This window comes from Haemaphysalis longicornis, unplaced genomic scaffold, assembly GCF_048455015.1.
Source record: "Haemaphysalis longicornis isolate Haplotype H1 unplaced genomic scaffold, Haemaphysalis longicornis Haplotype H1 scaffold_7, whole genome shotgun sequence".
Lineage (NCBI taxonomy): Eukaryota > Metazoa > Arthropoda > Arachnida > Ixodida > Ixodidae > Haemaphysalis > Haemaphysalis longicornis.
Genome location: NW_027526422.1, coordinates 126,094,340 through 126,113,960, shown reverse-complemented (window position 1 = coordinate 126,113,960; position 19,621 = coordinate 126,094,340). Strand labels below are relative to the sequence as shown.

Here is a 19,621-nt window from a genome sequence, read left to right as displayed (position 1 = left end):
CGTGCGCGGTGAGCGATGCCGGCCCTGCTCCGATAAAAAGCTGGCGCCAGAGCGCGCCACGCATGCGCAATGGCGCTCCCGCCTGCTATCGAAGCGGAGCGGACCGCGATAAACGATCAGCTAAAGCTCTGCATTGTGTTGCGTTGAACCCCGCTTTACGTATTTCATCATATTGAGCTTTTTCCCGTGTGAACTCAGATGATGAGAACGAATGTTACTTCGACTCAGGAGTTTAACCAAACCATTTCGCAATGACAGCATTTTTTTTTGGATACGTACGATTCAAACTCCTTTGTAAAAATGAGTTAAATCAGTATTAGTGTCAACCTCGCAAGTGCTTATTAGCATGAACCTCGAAGAGGATCGGGCGTAAGATAACACGGACGAAAAGGGAATTGGGAACATTTTGTGTGACCTGCAAAAGTTCCCATAAATATTTCAGTACGCCGCTGATTCAACCTTTAAAAACTTCCAATTTCTCTCGTGAAACCTTGAGTTCCTCCTCAGCGGTTAATCTTGTACTTGTAACAATGCAGCGTTATTGCGCAGAACTTTATAAACCGGTGGAACATTTACTGAAAATCATTGTTAAGTGTCAACAACGTTCGCATTATTGGATGTACTATGTGGGCTGCACTATTTGCGTATTCGCCTAGCATGCCAACACCCAGCCCACACAACGACGAATATTTTTGAAGTGCTGAGAATAACATTCGTTCCAGACAATAAGAATGGTCCCGAGAATAACGGTGCTTTCTTCGCTGTGGGTTCTGTCTGATGTTTAAAAAAACGGTCGGTATGTTGTGCGTAAACATATAATCGTATTATATATATATATATATATATATATATATATATATATATATATATATATATATATATATATATATATAGCGTAAATCATGCCAACCTTCAATGAAAAGCCCCAAGTTAAAGTACGAAAAGACTGTAATGTAACAACTAACTTCTCTTGTCATGATCCAAGTAGTCCAGCAACATCTTTTATTGAAGAACTAAATTAAGGACAGCGTGCCTGAAAACGCGCCGTTTGTACTAAACTATAGCAGACGTCACCCAGCATGACTCGTCATTCCATTCCAAGCAAACCCCGAAACTCCGAGATCCCTTCCTTGTTGATCTCGTTGACGGTCGACAGTTGTCGCTCCATCCAGTTGTACCAGGCCTTCACCTTTGGAAATGCTGTGAGATCGTAATCCACACTCTGCGATAGAACGGTAAGCAAAAATAAATGTGGCAGAAAGTAGTTGTCAGCTGATGGTGTTGTAACGCGCTGTGCACAGTGGACAGATATTTACAAGTGTCGAAGTGGTCATTTCTTTTTTAACAATAGAGTTTGCACTTTGGTTTTGTTACCGTCACTGAAATATGCGCTGGCATTTCTGAAAGTTCGTTCAGCTCTGCTAGACATGTGGAAACTATTTGTTCTCCCTCTTTTTTCTTCCAACTGGTAGTAAAATACGATTACTGTGCTATACTATGCTAAACCTTACTTTACTATGCTGTTCAATAAACAACTGTACTATACCCTACTCTGCTATACTGTACGTACTATACTATACTGTACTACACTATACCAAAATATGCTATACTATGCTGGTAATGACCTCTTATGTTTATTGCTTAAACTTTGTCATTCTTCCAATGAAACTCTTGGCCGTCGAGCGTTGGGTGGAGTCCTTTTTGTTTCGGAAGCAATTGAAACGCAAGCATACTTTAGTAAGGGTTATTTATGGGTACTCTGTGGGGGCAGCAATTTATGTAAAATGTGGTAGCCTTAATCAAGAAGTGACTGGGTCATTAAGAAAACTGCACGATAATTGAAAGGATAGCTATGGACTGCAGGGCAACGACACATAACGTAGTTCTACTACTTTTTGATACGGATCTGTGTTGCTGCCGTAGCTTTTGGTGTCGAACTTGTGGATTCATTACCGCAAAACAATCCATATAATCTAGCAACATTTGTTTTTGGGGAAACACGAATCATTGCGACGTCGAACGCAACGTATGTAGCGTTGTGCGGTAAAAAAACCCGCAGTTAGGTGCTACCACACGTATAATTGACATGGTACCAAATCGGCTCACCTCGGGTACTGTAATCGAGACGAGCAGAGATACGTCCGCCAGCGTCATCTCTTTGCCGGTGAGGAAGCGCCTCGGGTTGTCGCCAAGAATGGCCTCGAAAGAATGCAGGCTTCTATGAAAGGCAGCCTCTTTGTCCGGGCTCTTAGGCTCACCCTTGAGCAGGTACGAATACTGCGACGCACGAAAGATGTTCGAAATAGATTATTACTCACCTCTACTGTGCTCACTGTCGCACTGGTGCAGAAAAATCTATTTCATTTCTTTAGATGGTCAGTGCATCGCAATAAGGAGGTGGAACCAGAATAGCGAAGTTTTTTATGTAAGGTAATTAAAGTAAGTAACATCACTAATTAGCAGTGCCCATTCGCGTTTGGCGGAGGACGAAAAGCGGGCTGATCGCTAAAACGAAAGCCAATCGCAAACTGCTCTTAAGATACCTTACGTGCAACCAACTTGGCGAAAGTGGGTCCCGGATCTGCATTTTCTGCGCAGATATGCGTATGTAACAATTCGCGGTGGGCAGCGCGGCGTAAATGCTTTACGGGGCGCTTCTGTGAAATAACAGAAAAAAAATTGGCGCAGCTTGAACCAGTGGTGCAAGGCCGGGAAAACAGCAGACGGGGTGGCCACTCTCCCTTCGTTGGAGGCCCGGCTCTTGCACCTCACATGGATTTCTGAAACTGCCGCATGAATTTCTCCACGACTGGGAGGCCCGAATTGTTTCGTCCGCAGCCTTTCACATCTCTCCCAAAGTGGACTACGTTAGCGCGCGCTAGAACCCGCGGCAACCGGCTTCGCGAACTCGGCGTCTGTAGAGCGCACTGGGCGTCTGTCCTCCCCACTTCAGATGTGAACGCACGTGAACTGACGAGCAGAACAGCACGCGAGAGATCACGTCACAAACGCTTGGCAGAGTGTTTTTGAAGGTCGAGCAGGCTGATGCCTGGCGTTCCTCACCAGGCACACGCTCATGTGCACTCGGTATTTTTTGGCGAGCTCCTTACGTGGTGCAGTTCCACGCGCACACACTCATCATAATCATCATTTATTTTACCCTTAAAGTCATCTCTCGGATTAGTACATAAGGGGGGGGGGGGACAATCAAAGTACAAATGGCAATGAAAATGCAGTTCATGGTTACAGTTTTTTAATTACCAAAACATACAGGTTTACCAAATACAGGTTACCAAATACAGGTTACCAAAATACAGGTTACCAAAACATGTGCACTCGGTATTTTTGGCGAGCTCCTTAGGTGGTGCAGTTCCACGCGCAAGCCTGAACGACGCCGGGCCCTCCTCACGAGGTGCACGGTAACGTGCGCTCGGCTGGGCGGAGTTTTCGGGTACCGCTCCAGGGCGGAAATAAAAGCCTAGACACCTCTGCTGTTAAACGCCAGTCACCAGAACATCGTCTACGAATATGAATCGAGTCTTAACGTGTGAAACATTACTGCCTATGCAGTGCCATACATGCAAAGGGCGGTCCCTGTACTCCTACTACAGCCGGGTCTTCAGTGGCAATCCAGCGAAGCGAGCTTAAACAACCCGAAACTTTGAGACATTCAGTCCTACACCTGCTCGAATCCTACACGTATTGCGGCTCCCTCCCCATTCATTGGTACCACCGAGCAGTGGCAGGCGGCGCTGGGTAGCCCCCGACCCGCAGATGCACAAAAATCCGACGGAACGGGTTGCCTTGGTCACCGGCAAGCTGCAACTACCGGTCACCGCCCCCTCCTAACTACGTATCACAATAGTTAATTTCTCTCGAGCGCGAGCACCGCTGTGATGAAACTTGAAGACCCGCGGAACTGCGTAACATACTGACGCCCGCGAAAGAGGCGAGTATACATCAATACAAAAGCGTGAGTGCGTGCAGTCTGAGGGCACGCTTCACAAATACACTTGATCCTGTTAAATAATGAACACTCGGGCCGTTATTTGTACAAGTCCGGACGCTAATAAAAATAAGCTTGATTTCGGGTGAGCAATGAAAAAGTTCAGTTTAATGGAGTGTGACCAACTGATGCGGGGCTTAAGTTTCTTATGATCTTTAAGGTTTGTTACATTGTTACGGTGACGAAGGAGTGGAGTTTATTTACATTGTTGACCGCGACTCAACAAGGGAATAAATGGCTTCTCACCGTTCAATCGTCTACCTTCTCTTCTTCTAGACGATTTTGATCGGAAATCACTGTGTAACGTCTCGGTTAAACACGGGTGTAACAATATTTACTGCCTTTGTTAACAAAGTGCATGATGTACAGCAGATAATCAAAGATCTGCCGGTGGGATCATTTCCGCCGTGTTCTCCAGGGTGACACTTGGTTGCCAAGTCACTGATGGGTGGACACTTCCGGTGCGATCCGAAACATTTAATAACGTGGTGAATGGCTCCATTGTGGAGATAAATCCTGAAAGCTACCAAACCATACTTATTTATAATAACGTGTGAGACACACCTCAGGAATAGTATATCCGATGAAAAAATCCCAACGGCAGGCTGATTCAAGCAGTTGATCAACAAGATTGTGGCAGCGTTAAAAAGCTGACAAATAGACGCGCTACGTGTAACGGGAAGTACCCGGTATACACCGACTTGGAAACGGAATGGCGCGTCTTTCTGATGCCTAAGTGCTGTCAAAACCTGCAGCGTAGAGGGTTATTGTAGTAATCATACTTACAAAATAGTCGGCAATTGTCCGGTAAAAAGTACCCAGGTCGAAGTCCAAAAACTGATCAATGAGGGCCCTCTTGCGGACTTCCTTCGGGTAGAGTGAGTGGTTGGGCGCGTACATGTCGACCAGATACCGCATGATGGCTCGGCTGTAATGTGGTCATCAAAACAGCCGGAGGGTTAACAATAAATGCGATTGGTTGTACTCAAACTCGAAAACAAGTCTGCGCGTGTTAAGTTTACCAATTATTGCAACAAGCATTCCTTAGAAAACAAACTTTCTAATTACTCACAAACTTCCAAACACGGCACATCAACAGCTGACAGACTGCTTTCTCGCCTAAACCGTAAAGCCTACGAGAAAAATGTTGCCATAAAAACGGAAACGAAAGGGTTTCTCGCTTTTTCCTTCAAATAACCGCACCACAAAGGAAGAGAGCGTGCCAATCATGCTTTAGTATTATTCATTTTTTTTAAATATCAGTTTCTGTTCATTTCTTTGGAAACCCTAGAGCGGTTTCTCTATTTAGAAATTAGCGAAAATTGCGTCCCACGCTCTCATTTTCAACACACTCTGGCCGCACAAAAACTCTCGAGACAGCAGAAGAATGTATATTTGCATCCCGCAAAGGTGGGAAAGAAGGCTGTGGCTAAATGCTGAAGCGACGTTACACATGTCGCCACCCCTGTGCACTATGAACTGCCGCGCCTGCTCCCTCCCCTCGCCGACCTCAACCTTTCACCCCCGACTACTCCTGGTTGTCTGCCCTGGCGCGCACGGCCGTTCAGCCCCTGCACGCCCTGGTCGACAAGGCTCCGGCTCACAGAGCTGCCCTTCCGTGGATCAACCTCCCGTACTATGTCTTGGAATGAATAAAACTTTTCTCCTCTCTCTCTCTCTCTCTCTCTCTCTCTCTCTCTCTCTCTCTCTCTCTCTCTCTCTCTCTCTCTCTCTCTCTCTCTCTCTCTCTCTCTCTCTCTCTCTCTGCGCGGCCCCTTTTTAAGGCAGGACGTGCCACCGTCACTGACAGTGCGCAACTGATGTATACTACCGTACAGTCATACGTCCCAACTCTAAATACATTTCTGACCACTAAGAATTTCCAATCAGCGGTGAGGCACCTCTGACCCCCAAGCACTTCGTATCACTGGTGTGAAACCCCCAACATCACGCTACATTTTTGCATTGAAAATTTGATATGGTTTTCAATGACAATAGCACTGACGCAGGGTCAATTGAACATGGCGAACCACCCAGAGTCAAAAAATATAAATACTTGGGAGTGGGGATAAATAAAATGGAAACATTACTTAAGAACCCACGAAGAACTTAAAAATAACGGAAAGTGAGGCGCAACTATAATGAAACATAGACCTCTGGGGTGAGGGGGGTGGGGAGGGTACAGAAAACGAAGTCGGGAGAGGAATTGAGGAATTTCAAAAGGAGCAATGGTTCTGGGCCCCACGTTTGCGTATGCAGCACTCTGCTTAAAATCAGACGCTCTAGCAGGCCATGAAGTTAACAAGAGAACGGTAGGCTGTTTGGCCTTACGAGCGGGTGGTAAAACAACTAACCAGGTAGTGCACAAACTTGTGGGCTGGAGTCCTTTAAAGTTCCAAAAGATCACAGTAAAAATATGTTTTCAGGGAACGTAGAGAGCCAGTGATCCACGTAAGTAGGGAGCTAATGTTTTTAGCCACATATACACGAATAACGTGGACATAGAGTGGTTAGAGAGACCAGAAGGCTAACGAGGAAATATTGAAAGAACAGTGAAGAAAAGACAGGCAAGGCAGCCCAAAAAGAAGCGAGGCGAAAAAGAACGAAGAAATGTTTATAAAAAATGGATGCTAAACATCGCTAGACATTTACCGGGAAGAGAAATCGGATATCAGAAAGAAACACCTCTCCGAAAAAAAAAAGAAAAAGTTCCCGCATTTTTGCAGCCTCCCCTTTCCATAGGGCGAATTCCCGTGCAAGCACGGTGAACTTTCCAAGCGTTGTAGTCCCACACAAGGAGCGAGCACCAGGCCGGAGAGTCGCTTGTACTTATTTTACCGGTAGGTGCTTGGCACCACGAAGGAACACGAATGCACATGATGCCTTCCACAGCCGCGGTGGACACTCAACTCGCAACCGCCGGTGGCAGGACATGCCGCCAGACCCTTTCACACCCGGCAATGGCGCAACGCGTTCTGATGGCCGGGGCCCCCCAGATGGACAAGGGTCAGGGGCCCCTCGCAAGGGTAAAGACCGCTTTCTAGGCTCGTATTCCCCTTTCAAGGGTCCGCACTCGACCAGGGACTCCTGTACTTATTAAAGAAACCGGTGGGTGTCCGGCGGTACCAGGATTCGAACCGGGTACCTCCCGCACACGAGGCGCGTGCTGTACCTCTGAGCCATCGCTGCGGCTTTTTGAGGCTAGAGCACGTTGCTTGAGAACTAAGAGCTTGGTGTGGACGTATACAGAAAATGACGGGGTATGAAACAAACTATGCGACACGTGTGGGATTGTGAGTGTGCCCATCCAAACTTTTATGTGGGAAATATCCAACTTTCCAAAGGACACTGACTTGGAAACAGCATATTCACGTATGTCTTCTTCGCCGGTAGATGAGAATTCATGAAAAAGTAGGAATTATATGATGCAGCTGTCATCGTCACTAGCCACTCCATCTAAGTGGTTACGGGGTAATGCCAAAATTGAGCAGTAACGTGTGGTTACCTTAATGTTGAGTCTAATGACTTGCCCAGCAACGACAAGCACATTGTACGTCTTGCTGCATGTACCGGTTGTCGACGTGTAATTGATGTGTAATTGATAACTCGATGCATACAACGCTTCTTTTAGGTTCAGCTTTATTCATCTGAAGCCTTGAAAGCGTAGTGGTATTGAATCATTTTCGCGAGGACATCCCAAAGTAAGACCATCGCTCAGCAGTGAGAAAACATGTGCTGGATGGTTTGTGGGTAATCAAAAAAAAAACCCTGAAATCTTCATGGTACCAACCCCTTTGATGCGTTTGTCTACTACGACATGGTCTGCCTATGTGCAACCTAAGAAAAAAACTTCATCCCAGTTGGTACTTACGCATTCGTAACGCGCGTACAGACGTTTCTGCCGCAAAATTTTGATAACGGCTATGCTCGAGATCTAGAGACAGGCCGTCGTGTGTATGTGTGTGAAGGGGGGGGGGGAGGTTCTATAATGTCCCAATCTGCTTTACCTTCCCTAGTTTTTAAACCAAAGTTGTTTATTACATCCATAATTTGACCGGCAATAATGACCTGTTAAAAAGCAATGGGGAGACGACTTTAAAGGAGTAATGAGAATTTCTTAGTGTTGCAGCGGCCAAACATTGTATGGCACAGAGTGAAATTAAAAACGTGGTTTAATCTGAAAAACTATACAATCTCTTCACGTATCCGTAAATTCCGCCGGCGTGCTATTTGGTGACACCACAGTTTCGGGAAACCCACTGACTAGCCGCAATTTAGGCAAGAACAAAAAGACATTTCCAACGCCGATACGAGAGCCAAACAGTCAATAAGCCATGCAGCAGGTGAGCCTATACCGGTTACTGCTTTTGTGCCGACAAAAAGGCACAAGATTGCTCGTAAACCTAGGCAGCTTTGTGCTTGGTGCCACGTATTTAAAAGTACCGGAGTGGTTCACATCTGGGTAATGGCAACAACAACAAGTACTGACAACAAACTTTTTTTTTTTTAATTTTTGTATTGATACCGAATGGCCTGCAATCCCGAAACAGCAACCTAAACACTTCAGCTCCCGATAATTATATCGAACGGGCAGAAAATAGTCCGTTTTAAATTCCCGGGCTTCAAGCCGGAGGCTGCGTATGACAGAAACACGGTATTACTTCACAATTTCGTTCGGATGTCGACCGCACAAAATTATGTGGATTCGACTGCGGATTCGACAACCCCGCCGTGGAACCTGAGCAGGCTCAGGTGCCTGAAAGCGCTAGGCGTACCGTTGTAGCGGAGATTTGATTACGGCTTTCACTAAAACTCTGATGCCGACTTCTGTTGCGATTCTGGGCTATATTTTGGGTTGCTTTTGGGCGTTTGGAACTCCATTTCTTGCACGAGTGCCTTTCTGAGCAGCGGTTATGCCAGTAGCTTTGATTACTTGCATCGCTTCATGAATGCGACAGCGCCCAGTCGCCGCTCTCCGGGCCGCGCGTGTGAAGTGACGTCACTAGTTTTTGACGAGCGTTGGAGACCTACAGGTACGTCGCTTCTCTTTTCTACGACGGTGTCATGTCACGTCGGTGCCCGTTTGCTTCTAGCCGATCGGTGTGCTGATCAGTCGGCGTTATAAATGAGGTCAAATTGATGTTCCACGCGTCGCGGGCCGCTCATATTTCAGCCAGGGTATTCTGATAAGTAAATAAAGCGAACTGTGTAGTAATATTAATACCTCAAATTTGTGTCAGTATCCCTTTAAAACAAATGAATTCGTTTGCTTACCTTTCCCATAGGACAAACGCGTCGTCTTGTAAGGTCGGTATTGTGTGCGCTGGATTCAGCTAGAAAATAAAATTCAAGAAGTGGCTTTACGAGACATTTAAATAGTGGAAAACAGCGTTTAAACCATGCCAGCCTGATATTAACTGTCCCCATTTAGGATAATATAATAACAAATTGTAATATTTGTTTGATCACACAAAATAACGCCATTTCGCATGCTAACAAGGAATCAGACTTCCATTTTCTTCAAACCTCCACAAATGGTACTATCTCTTTGTTTCATTGGTTATTACTGATCGGAAAATTACTTTATTTCGTGATATCGAAATGTATCCTGATATATATTAGTGATATAAAAATATATATTTATATGGAAATGTTACTTTTGTTGGGAAATAAAGATGGGCAGGCAGGGGGCGCCAGTAGGAGGGACGGAAAAGGGGGATCGGTGACGCTCACTGCCTGGCTAATCGACTCCATCCCCATATTGGAAGCCAGCCACTGGTCGTCTTTCGCTACGACTCCATCGATAGCAGTGTAAAAATGTGCTAACCAGTCAAATAGGAAGGGAAACCTTTGGAGCGGGTCTTGCTTGTGATAATAAAACTAGGGAACAACAATCATGTCAGGCATGAAATACATTTCACATTGATCTATAAACCTCCAAATACTATTGGTATATGCGGCAGACCTGGACACCAGCTGCCTGTGTGTCAAGAACAACTCCCGCGGTTTCTGGGTGCTCGGATTAGGCACCAGGACCAGCGCGGTTTCCGTGGCAGTAACTGAATTCAGTAGGCTGCAATCACACTGTGGGTCTCACGTCATACGGCTCTGTTATCTCTCCGACATGTTATAACTGGTGAATAGTGCACTTGACGTAACATGTCCAGGTTGGTAGAGTCTGCTTGAAATGGGCAGCGCTGCTCTTTTATCGAAAGAAGGAATCCTCTAAAATCAAGTCTGTGGATTCATCATACTGTCGCGTACCTTGGTGAAAAAATACGAGCATGACATTTGCTGCAACATTAGCTGCGTATCATTACCTGACCAGGAGAGTGCCTACTTCAACGTGTTTAATCAGAGCCTCCCCTAACTTCCGCATTGAGATCACTAGGCGCGTACGGCATTCTCATCATATCAGTAGAGCGGTAGCGCTCACAGCCAGTAGCTCGATCGCATAGTTCCTCTGTGCTAGCTTACCTTCATTTTGCACCCTTCCCTACTCAGATGGCAGTGTTGGGGCCCTGTTCTCACTTTATCAATTCAGGGTGTAATGTTTTTTTTTCGTAAGCATAACCTCAGCGATCAGTGTGGTATGCACGTACAGCTTTGACGACAGGCAGCGTACTCAGAGGCTAGGCTTTTAAAGATTGCAACCATGCTGACAAATATTCCGCATATAAAATATAAAAAACACTTGGCATATCTAATAAAAATTAGGAGCGCAGCTGAGCAAGTCAGAGTAAAGACATTTTTTAAGGTTCAAGTTCTCAACACCACAAAGTGATCAAGTCACATTGATTCAAAAGCTACAAAAGTGAAATAAAGGCCTGTGTTAAGCTAACCATCACACCATCCTTTTTACCGTACCTATTTATTTTTTAAGCGCTGTAGCAGCGTAGTTGAGCTCTCCGCTTCAATGAAAGTTTCGTTGCGTTATCACCTTCCTGGCCGTCACCGCCGCCACTCTATCATCTGCTGCTATGTTACAATGTTATGGCGTGACCACAGAAAAAGATAGCCGTGACCACGGAGCAAGATCTTGCTCCGTGGCCGTGACCATCGGTTGTATGACGCGGTAAGGACACCGAAACGTTGCGCCTGATAACGGCAGAGCGCACGTATTTCGCCGACTCACTCATTGGTCAAGCTCGTAATAAATAAAACAGTCAGTTTTTTTTTAATTTTAAAGACGATAGGCTTTCTTGGGCTACTTCAACCCAGAAATTTTGGTCTGTCTGTATGTCTGTCTGTCCGTCTGTCTGTCTGTGACTCGATTCAGCCACCCGGTCAAAGTAAAACAATGCCTGCGCAATAGTCTTATATAGTCACAGCTAAATGTACCCGTCTAAGTCCGGTGTAATGTTCCTACTTGTCAACATTGTTGAAGAAGAACAAGACATTACGCAAATATAAGACAATAAATTAATACAGAAGTGATATTTGCACTGGTCCTTTATAAAAAATCATACATCCTTGACTTTGCAAAATTAAATTCTTCATGCCCGCCTGGCAGCGATCGCCCAGGGACTTCTGGACTGAGAAGACCCCCCATTGCCACTACTACAAAAGCTAATATTGAAATAAAGTTTATTCCTCCGCCTCCTCCTCAGCTGCAGAAAAAAAAAAATTCACTCCGCCGTCGCCTGCTGTCGCCCGCGCCACTGTAGCTTCTGGCGCCATTTTAAGAAATCAACCAGCAACAGCTACGAAAGGTTCCACTAGATCGGTTCCACGTTCTGCTTGCAACGCACGTGGAGTAGGGAAACGCGGTTCTATAAACGTTGAAGTAGGGCGCCTCGATTCACACGCGTCTTCGCCGTACGGCAGCGTAGGCATCGGGACACCCGGTGTGGAGCAGTGGAAAGCGGGAAATTTAAAATAATTTAAGCAAACCTTCGACGTCTTTAGCTTGGAAGGAGCGCGATGTAAGAGGAACAACATGAGAGGTGAGCGGGAAAGCGAAGGGAGGCATTTACTTGACAAAAGTCGATAAAGACTATCGTCTGTTGACGACATTTGCAACGAAAGGAGCAGATACGCGGCCATTTTTTTTCTCTTGAATTCTGTCGTGTGACCTACGAGCTTAATTGTAGTGTGAACAAATTACATTGGGCTCTATGTAATGAAGACGCGTGTACTGCCCTCTTATGTGGCTGTTGCGCCAAACACATAGTTGCTAGTGTATTGCCATACATGAAAGCAAAATACGGGACGTTATTTTTATGCTCCGTTATCGCTGAGTTGGGAACAATCAAAACTATTGTTTCTTTTGCTAAAAATCAGCTTTAAACCGAGCGCCGTGCGCAACGGCGCCTGCTCCTGATTCACGGGAATTTCACGGCGACCAAGGTAGGTGAAATTTTTTGCCCTGTTTCAACCGACGGCAGCCGCCATTTGCAAGGTACTACGTAATATCACGTGACCTTTACGCAGGCTGAAGTTGGCGATGTGTGACCGAAACGTTACTGCCACCTGTTTATATTAAGAAAAACTTTAAAACTGGGGCAAGTGAAAGTCATGAAACGTCAAAATGACGAAACCCCCCACAACCGCTTTGTCAGCCGGAAGCACGTGAAAAAAGTTCAAATCGAATCGGGCTAGGGTTCGGCGAATTCAAAATTCACTGTGAGTTTGTAAAGCCGACAATCGTGCTCATATTTCCGATTGCACTTTTTCCACTGCTTTGTATGGGAAAGACCAAATCGCATTTTCGTTTAATCTTAGCCCTTGTAATATTTTCCAATTATGACCATTCCAATGAGAATTGCTACATTATCTGACGGCTCCAAAAACATGCGGGCGCACGCTCACGCACATACACACAAAAACAAGTTACACCCGAACTTAACTGTATTAAAAATTTTACGCAGCAACTGAAAGAATCAGCAATGCACACATTCACGATATACTTTGTACTATGCAGAGTGTACCACCAACACAACATATAAGTGAAGTCCTACAGATATCCTGTACTCCAGAAATTTCAAGTGCCTAAATATATCGCTTCAGGGTGGTCAATGATATCACACCTTAGCTATTGTAACTTGGTAAGAAACGTAATGTCGAATATCGTGTTTGCCCTTTTATAGGTTTGTTCAGACAAAATCCTGAAATTGATTATATGACATTTGCGTAGGTAACATTTGTTAGTAAAACCGAATTGGCTGTATCAAGGGCTGAATACTCATTGAGAAACCATGATTGCACCTCTTTTTCTGCGAAATAACTGTTTCAAATATTCTTTTATCACACGTACCATTGTAGATTGGAATGACCTGGCGAATGATGTTTCACTAAGTTCCTTATCCTTATTCGAGTCGCACTTGCTTTGATTGTTGTTGTTGTCGTTTTTCTCTATTACCTGCCATCGACTATGGTTCTGTGTAATTTTCTGTCATGTTATGTACTCGTTACAAAGATGTAACCCACCCTGCTAAAGTCTCGTTACGAGATCGCCGTATCTACAAATAAATAAATAAATAAACAAATAAATAAATAAATAAATAAATAAATAAATAAATAAATAAATAAATAAATAAATAAATAAATAAATAAATAAATAAATAAATAAATAACATAAACAGGCCATTTACCCAAAATCTTAGTACCCCCTCTTAGAGGACGTTCCTTAGGCAAAAACTTGTGAAATGACTTGTATGGGTTAATTCGCACGGGTTAATCGCACCACCGAAAACAAGTCGCACGACTCCAAACGAGACAGCTAAAGGGCCTCCGAAAAAATTAGGAATTGCTGCTAAAAATATTTAAACACGTTTCACTCTCTCAGGGGAGATTTTTTATGAAGTCCGGCCGTATTGAACTCCATCAGCGTTATAGAAATGAAGACCTCAAATTCGAAGTCTGTTAAAGGTGAAGTTTGGCAAAGCGTTCGCATCAGCTAATAGGCCTTTTCACTCTGCTATGGGTGTATGTTTGGATGATTTTTCTCGCCTTTGACGGTGACTAATAGCATAATTCTCAATTTTTTTAACGTAAATTTATGGGTGCAATTTTTTAGCAAAAACAAATTCAATATATAAAAGGGTAAAACAAAGTGAGGAATCCGTAAAAAAACACGCAATGTATTTCCAAATCCGGATTTGTCCCAGTGGAATTAATTGAAACAAACTGACACACTCGTTTTTACGGGTACGTTCCACCTACACGTATGACCAAAACCAGTTCGATATCTGAGCGAGAAAGCGATATAATTATGAATTTTTGGTAAATCACTTCCTCTTTCTTGCCTTAGGTATGTAGTGTCGAAACATCCAGCCTCCTCTAGGCCATGATACCAATGTACTTTCAAAATTTGAACTCTGTAGCTCCCGCGCTTTCGGCTGGGCATTATAGAAAATCAGTCAGTGAGTCGGTAAGTCAGTCAGGCACTTTTTTGTTTGGGTGTAGATCAATCTACGTATGTGTGCACGTGTGCGTAAGGTTAGTGTGTTTATATACCGATGGCTCTGAGCATAACGGTTTTCGTTTACCAACAAGGACTGGCATAGAGCCACTCACCTTGAGGAATGATTCCTTCATTTGATCCTTAGCAAGAACATTCACATCTTTCAGATCCAGAACGATTCCCACCAGTCGGGCCACAATGCGGACAGCCCTGGAAGCAGAAAAGATTCTCATTTTGTCTAAATGCATCTAATCCGCTCACAGTAGGTCGTTATCTTTGAGTTTTGAGTGGTAGATTTTTCTGTGCGCAGGTTTTAAAATCCTCCACAAGGCGAAGCATCCCTGATAAACTATATTATCGTGCTAAATTACCATCAAGCGGTCTTGTACATAACTCGCTGCGAGAAACGTGATGCCTGCATTTCGTTGCCTTTTTCAAACTATGAAACAACGCCTCAGATACAAATCAGCAAACAAGAACGAGCGAGGTATTTTCGTTACTTTCTGTGCCCTAGGGACGGCTAACGGTATTAAATAGCGGCTTTGGAAGTAACGTGTTCAATACGAGTTATGAAAAGTGTCTAACCGGCGCTTTCGCTCGAGGAGCTCGCGAATGCAAAGCCAGCGGCGTGAGTGACCAACGTCTCAAGCCAAGAACTCGGTAGAGGGAAGCCAACAAACAAAACAAAACACCCTCTCCCTACCCCGGCATTTACCGGCATAGCAGCTGTGATCATCAATGGCTCATCCCACACAGCGGGTGTCACAAAATTGTGGTTGGGTATGCCGACGCCACTGTGAAGTGGGACTTGGTGAAACGGCCGTGAGGCCCCTCCAAAACATTCCGTTTCCCTTTGGGCACAAACCAGACTTTCTTATGCGCACCTAGCGCCTTATAATCGTTCGCTTGGGACTCTCCATCTATTCTTTTTCACAACGAATAGAACTCCGCCTTTCCGCCTCAGTAGGTTAGGGAAATAGCCTACTGTGCACCGTTCCTCCTGTGACCATTCCAGGATGTCATGAATAGGATGTGCAAAATCTGCGTTCCGCCCGGTGGCAAAAACGTTCCTCTAAATTACACACCGGTACGCTCCCTGCTAAAACTACGATGAAAGACCGGGCTTTTTACAGAGCTTGGTCGACAGATTGGCGCATCTGTTCATAACCAGACACAATTGATCTCTCTTTTGCAGATTGCAGAGGTGCTGTATTTTTGTGGGAAAGTTTGCAGCGAACACAAAGAAAAGTACTGGCTGTCACGCCTTTCCAAATCCAGTTCTGGCCATTTAACTGCCTTGGTGAGCCACAGTATGACATGCTTGTTTTAATTGTTCTTTACAGTCTATAGTGATGTCGCTGATGTGATAGGCATGCGGAGCCACCTAGATCAATAAAATCAATAAAATCGTATTTCCGAGAGACTGTGGCGCTCATACATATTGTGTATAATTCTTTCGGCCAACCGCCTGACTCATTCGCTCTTACGAACGGTTGTGTGTGTTTGCCTGAATTTTGATGTACTCGTGATAGTCCTAACCACTGGGTATACTCTTGTATGCTTGAGTTTTTGTAGTGTCCTCGGGACGTCGTTATGTTCGAGCGTATTCGCCCATGAAATAAAGAAAAAAGAAGGCCTTAGTAACCTGGGGGTGAGCGAAAGTCTTTAGAGCTAACGGCCTTGGTTCGAACCCCAGCCGTGTTACGTTTTTTTTTTTTTCCTGAGACGTGGGATTTTATTACCGAAACATGTACCTTTAGATCGATTCCCAGCTTTCTGTCTGTGGGCATAATCTTTCCTTTGTATCTCGTAGGTTGGTTTAATAGCTGGGCGCAGCATATAAACACGCTGAATTAACGCTTCACATCGCACCGGAAATGCTGGGCTTGAACCTATCACGGAACCGAATGCATCATCCTGGGAAATCCCCATATCCTAAGTTTCTGGATATGGGGACCCCAGCACCGGTCTTTTCTTGGAATTCTGCGTGGAACGGGTGCAGTGTGGTACCTTTGAAAACTTTTTTTCTGATGGCGTAGGGCAATCTCTCGCAAAAAAAGAGTTATCGGATTTCCGACGAGTGCCGTAATTTTCAATGGGCAATCTACCTCAGTTGGTATATTGTTACTAATACCAGTATTCGGGCAAAATGTGTGGGTTTTATCCCTAAAGTGGAGCCTAACAACGTGCCAAGCGACGTTGGACTCATTGTACGTCGAGCTGAATGCAACGCTTGTGGTCGTTTTTCAACTTGAAAGCTACAACGCGTTCACCACTATATCCTCGTTCAGTCAGCCAGAGCATAGCCTCCTGTATAACTGGCTGTGCCTGCTCTATCGCCCCGAAACCCATTGGAGCAGCCCATTAACTTTGGGGGCGCCTAGTTCTCAGGTATGTCGATGGCCATGCCGATGCGAACTTCTGTTTCAAGCGGAGGTCAACTGAAACGCACCTCGGCGTCGTCTGCTACGCGAAGGCGTCTTCTAGCTGAAAAGTCCACAAAACGGTGAGCTTGGACTTCATGAGCCAATATTAAAGACCGAAGCTTTATACATGGCATCGCAGAACTACTAAAAAGCGCTCAGTGTACTGTTCCCGCCGGCACGCTCGACCTTTTGGGTTCACTACGCGAGTTTGACAACAAAATGTAGTCATGTCCTCACTGCTGTCACTGCGATGAGAGCCAGTTAACTTTTCTCCCGTTCTATGGGAGTTGATAAGCGCAAATAATGATGCTTTGATTCGGTGTTTAGTGATAATTGAGTCATACTAAATAAATTTTGTTGAAAGAAGTCCAAACAGTCTAGCTCCCCTGTTTTACTTACGAGTACATTCAGTTTCGTTCTGCCGCTAATATTGTTTATGGTCCCCGATAGGCCACGCGCCCACTCACGCCCCTCCGCCTCCCCTATTTCTCCGTCACCACTGATCTACGAAATGGTGCCATCGCGCGTGTAGTAGATATATTTAGAATGTGGTAATGGGCAATGCCGGGCTGCTGCGAAAAGAATGACGACTTCACGCTTTAGCTCAAGGCGATACTCCGTGTTTGAGGGCCCCTATATAAGCTTAGGATAAACATTCAGCATGCACTTAGCTCGTTTCTCTCTGTACTTCTCCCGGCTGCACTCAATCTTCCTCCACCAATCACGTACCGAAAAACCGATCAGTTCTCAGTGGGTCACAAACCCACTAGTGAACTCACCCGTAACAGTTCTGGCTGAATCGAGTGAAACGCAGAAAAAAAGCTTTTGCGTTGAAGTATTTAGGAACGAACAAGGTAGGCCGAGATAGACTATCCCTTTTGTAATTAGCACTGTCAAGTTCTAGCGTCACCCCAGCCACTTACTAGATGGTTTTATTTCTGGCCTCGCGAATTTTCATACCATTTTTGTCCAAACAGGAGTTGCCCATCAGTGCTAGAGCCAGAACATCATTTATACAATTTATAGTGTTGTTTGCAAAGGGCCTTGACAACTTTTTTTCTAAACTACCCCATTGTTGCCAGGTGTGAAGACAAATGTTGACCGAGCCATCGCCAACACAGGAGAACCTTGGATTAGGGCACCACCAGAGGGAACGGCGCAATTTCTGGCACTGAGCAGGCACAAAACGTTATACAGGAGGCTATGGCCGGAGCCATGGGGCTGTGCCTGGGATACCCTGTTTGCGATTTCCGTCCCTGTTTGCGATTTCCAACCCTGTTTGCGGTTTCCGTCCAGAGACACTGTTTGCGATTTCCGTCGAGTAGTAAATTTTCCTGTTTTGCCTTTGAAGTCCAATGCTTGATTTCATTCTTCTTGCACCAGCTACCTCTTTAAGGGATTGTTAGCTTATATGAGCGCTCGAATGTGGCTTCTTTGCTCTATGGGGCATGTAATAGCTTTCTCATTAGTTCACAACCCCTACTTTATTAAGGGATCTCAGCATTGACCTAAAGTCAATTCCTTATCGGTTCGGTAGTAATTTTACAACAATACCGCCAGTTGAGGACGACAAAAATTAAGTGACAGCAGCCTTGGTTAACAGCTACTCAGCCTGTGAAAACTTAATTACTACATGCCCATTAAGTCATTAAGTACGTATAGCACTAGTAATACTATAGTTTAGATGTTTTGTGCCCTTTAGCCCAAAAATCACGTTCAGGTTCCGTTTATCGATTTGACATACTATAGTATTTTGTTCCTGTTTGAAGAAGGGAAAGCAAATTAACTTAGGGTATTTTGGACCCCACAGCGAATTCCCGTGCTGTGTGATGACAGCATTCAATATCGGGCCAGTGCTGTTGGAAAACCTGATTTGAGCGCAACGGGACACGACGAAAACAACGATTGTAAAACTGGCGCACCGCTTTGGAAAAAGGAAAGCCAGGTGACGTAAATTGCAGCCTAAATTAATAGGCGGTTAAACAAACACAAAAAAGTGAAGCTGTACAATTAGTAGCCAATCACGCCGAGTACCAAAGCTCATGCCGATACTACGAAATGACGTCCCTCCGTCACGACACTGCGCACCGAGAAATGTGGTTTTATATCCGTAATCATTGCCTGAAATCATCGGATTTTCAAGAACCTGTTACACTGCGTGGCGTATGAACCTTAGACGCCGCGGCAATCAACACAATCACGCTGGGGGTGACGTTTTTGGGAAGTCGCTAAGCACTCAATTCGATGGCGAGTTACAGAGTAGCGAACAGCTCTAGCTTACCGAGCTGCATAGCTCAAGTACAACTCAGCACACTCTAGCGCCATGTGTAAAAGCCATTACCTGCAAGGCGGACTGGCGTTCATCTGATACAGCACGATAGACATGGCCGCTGGGATTAGGGCAGGAGCTTTCGGACCGACGAATTTTCTCGCTGTATCGGAGAAAGTTGGCAGGCGCCGTATTTTATGGCGGGAAGCACTTCGTGAGCCGCCCAGGAACAACCCTACACAGGGAGCTGTCGGCCGGGCGTAACCAGCAGCAGCCCGGGATATGGAACAGGACGTAAGCGTTCGCACTCTCGACGGAAGCCCGGGCGAAGATAAGGAAAGCAGCGGCGGGGCCTTTATTCTTTTCGTATCGCGCCGCCCTGCCGTGACAAAGACGGCGCACATTTCCTGTGCCACGAACTTCGGAACCAGTCGACCACCATGTTAGCACAAAATGTGGTCTCTCCTGGCATATTAACGACATGCGCCCGCATTGGAGACTAAGAGACGGAAGCA

At 45.2% G+C, this 19,621-nt stretch overlaps 1 protein-coding gene across 1 annotated transcript; it reads right to left on the bottom strand.

Annotated features, from left to right (window-relative positions):
* Nucleotides 1-974: 974 nt before the first annotated feature.
* LOC144146938 (glutathione S-transferase D7-like) lies at nucleotides 975-19,412 on the bottom strand. The gene is made up of 6 exons (XM_077678904.1): nucleotides 19,179-19,412; nucleotides 14,525-14,621; nucleotides 9,281-9,339; nucleotides 4,793-4,934; nucleotides 2,107-2,277; nucleotides 975-1,222 (listed from the first exon to the last, which is right to left on the bottom strand). The coding sequence occupies exons 1-6, from the start codon at nucleotides 19,220-19,222 to the stop codon at nucleotides 1,088-1,090; spliced, it is 648 nt and encodes a 215-aa protein (XP_077535030.1). The 5' UTR covers nucleotides 19,223-19,412; the 3' UTR covers nucleotides 975-1,087.
* Between the last annotated feature and the right edge of the window lie 209 nt (nucleotides 19,413-19,621).

Bases quoted from the DNA above. Each gene is read 5' to 3' on its own strand.
- LOC144146938 (XM_077678904.1), bottom strand. From the start codon at position 19,222: ATGTCTATCGTGCTGTATCAGATGAACGCCAGTCCGCCTTGCAG. The intron at 9,340-14,524 runs GTGAGTGGCTCT...TTTATTTTCTAG, and splicing joins TGAAGGAATCATTCCTCAAG to CTGAATCCAGCGCACACAAT. The intron at 2,278-4,792 runs GTAAGTATGATT...CGTGCGTCGCAG, and splicing joins GGACAATTGCCGACTATTTT to TATTCGTACCTGCTCAAGGG.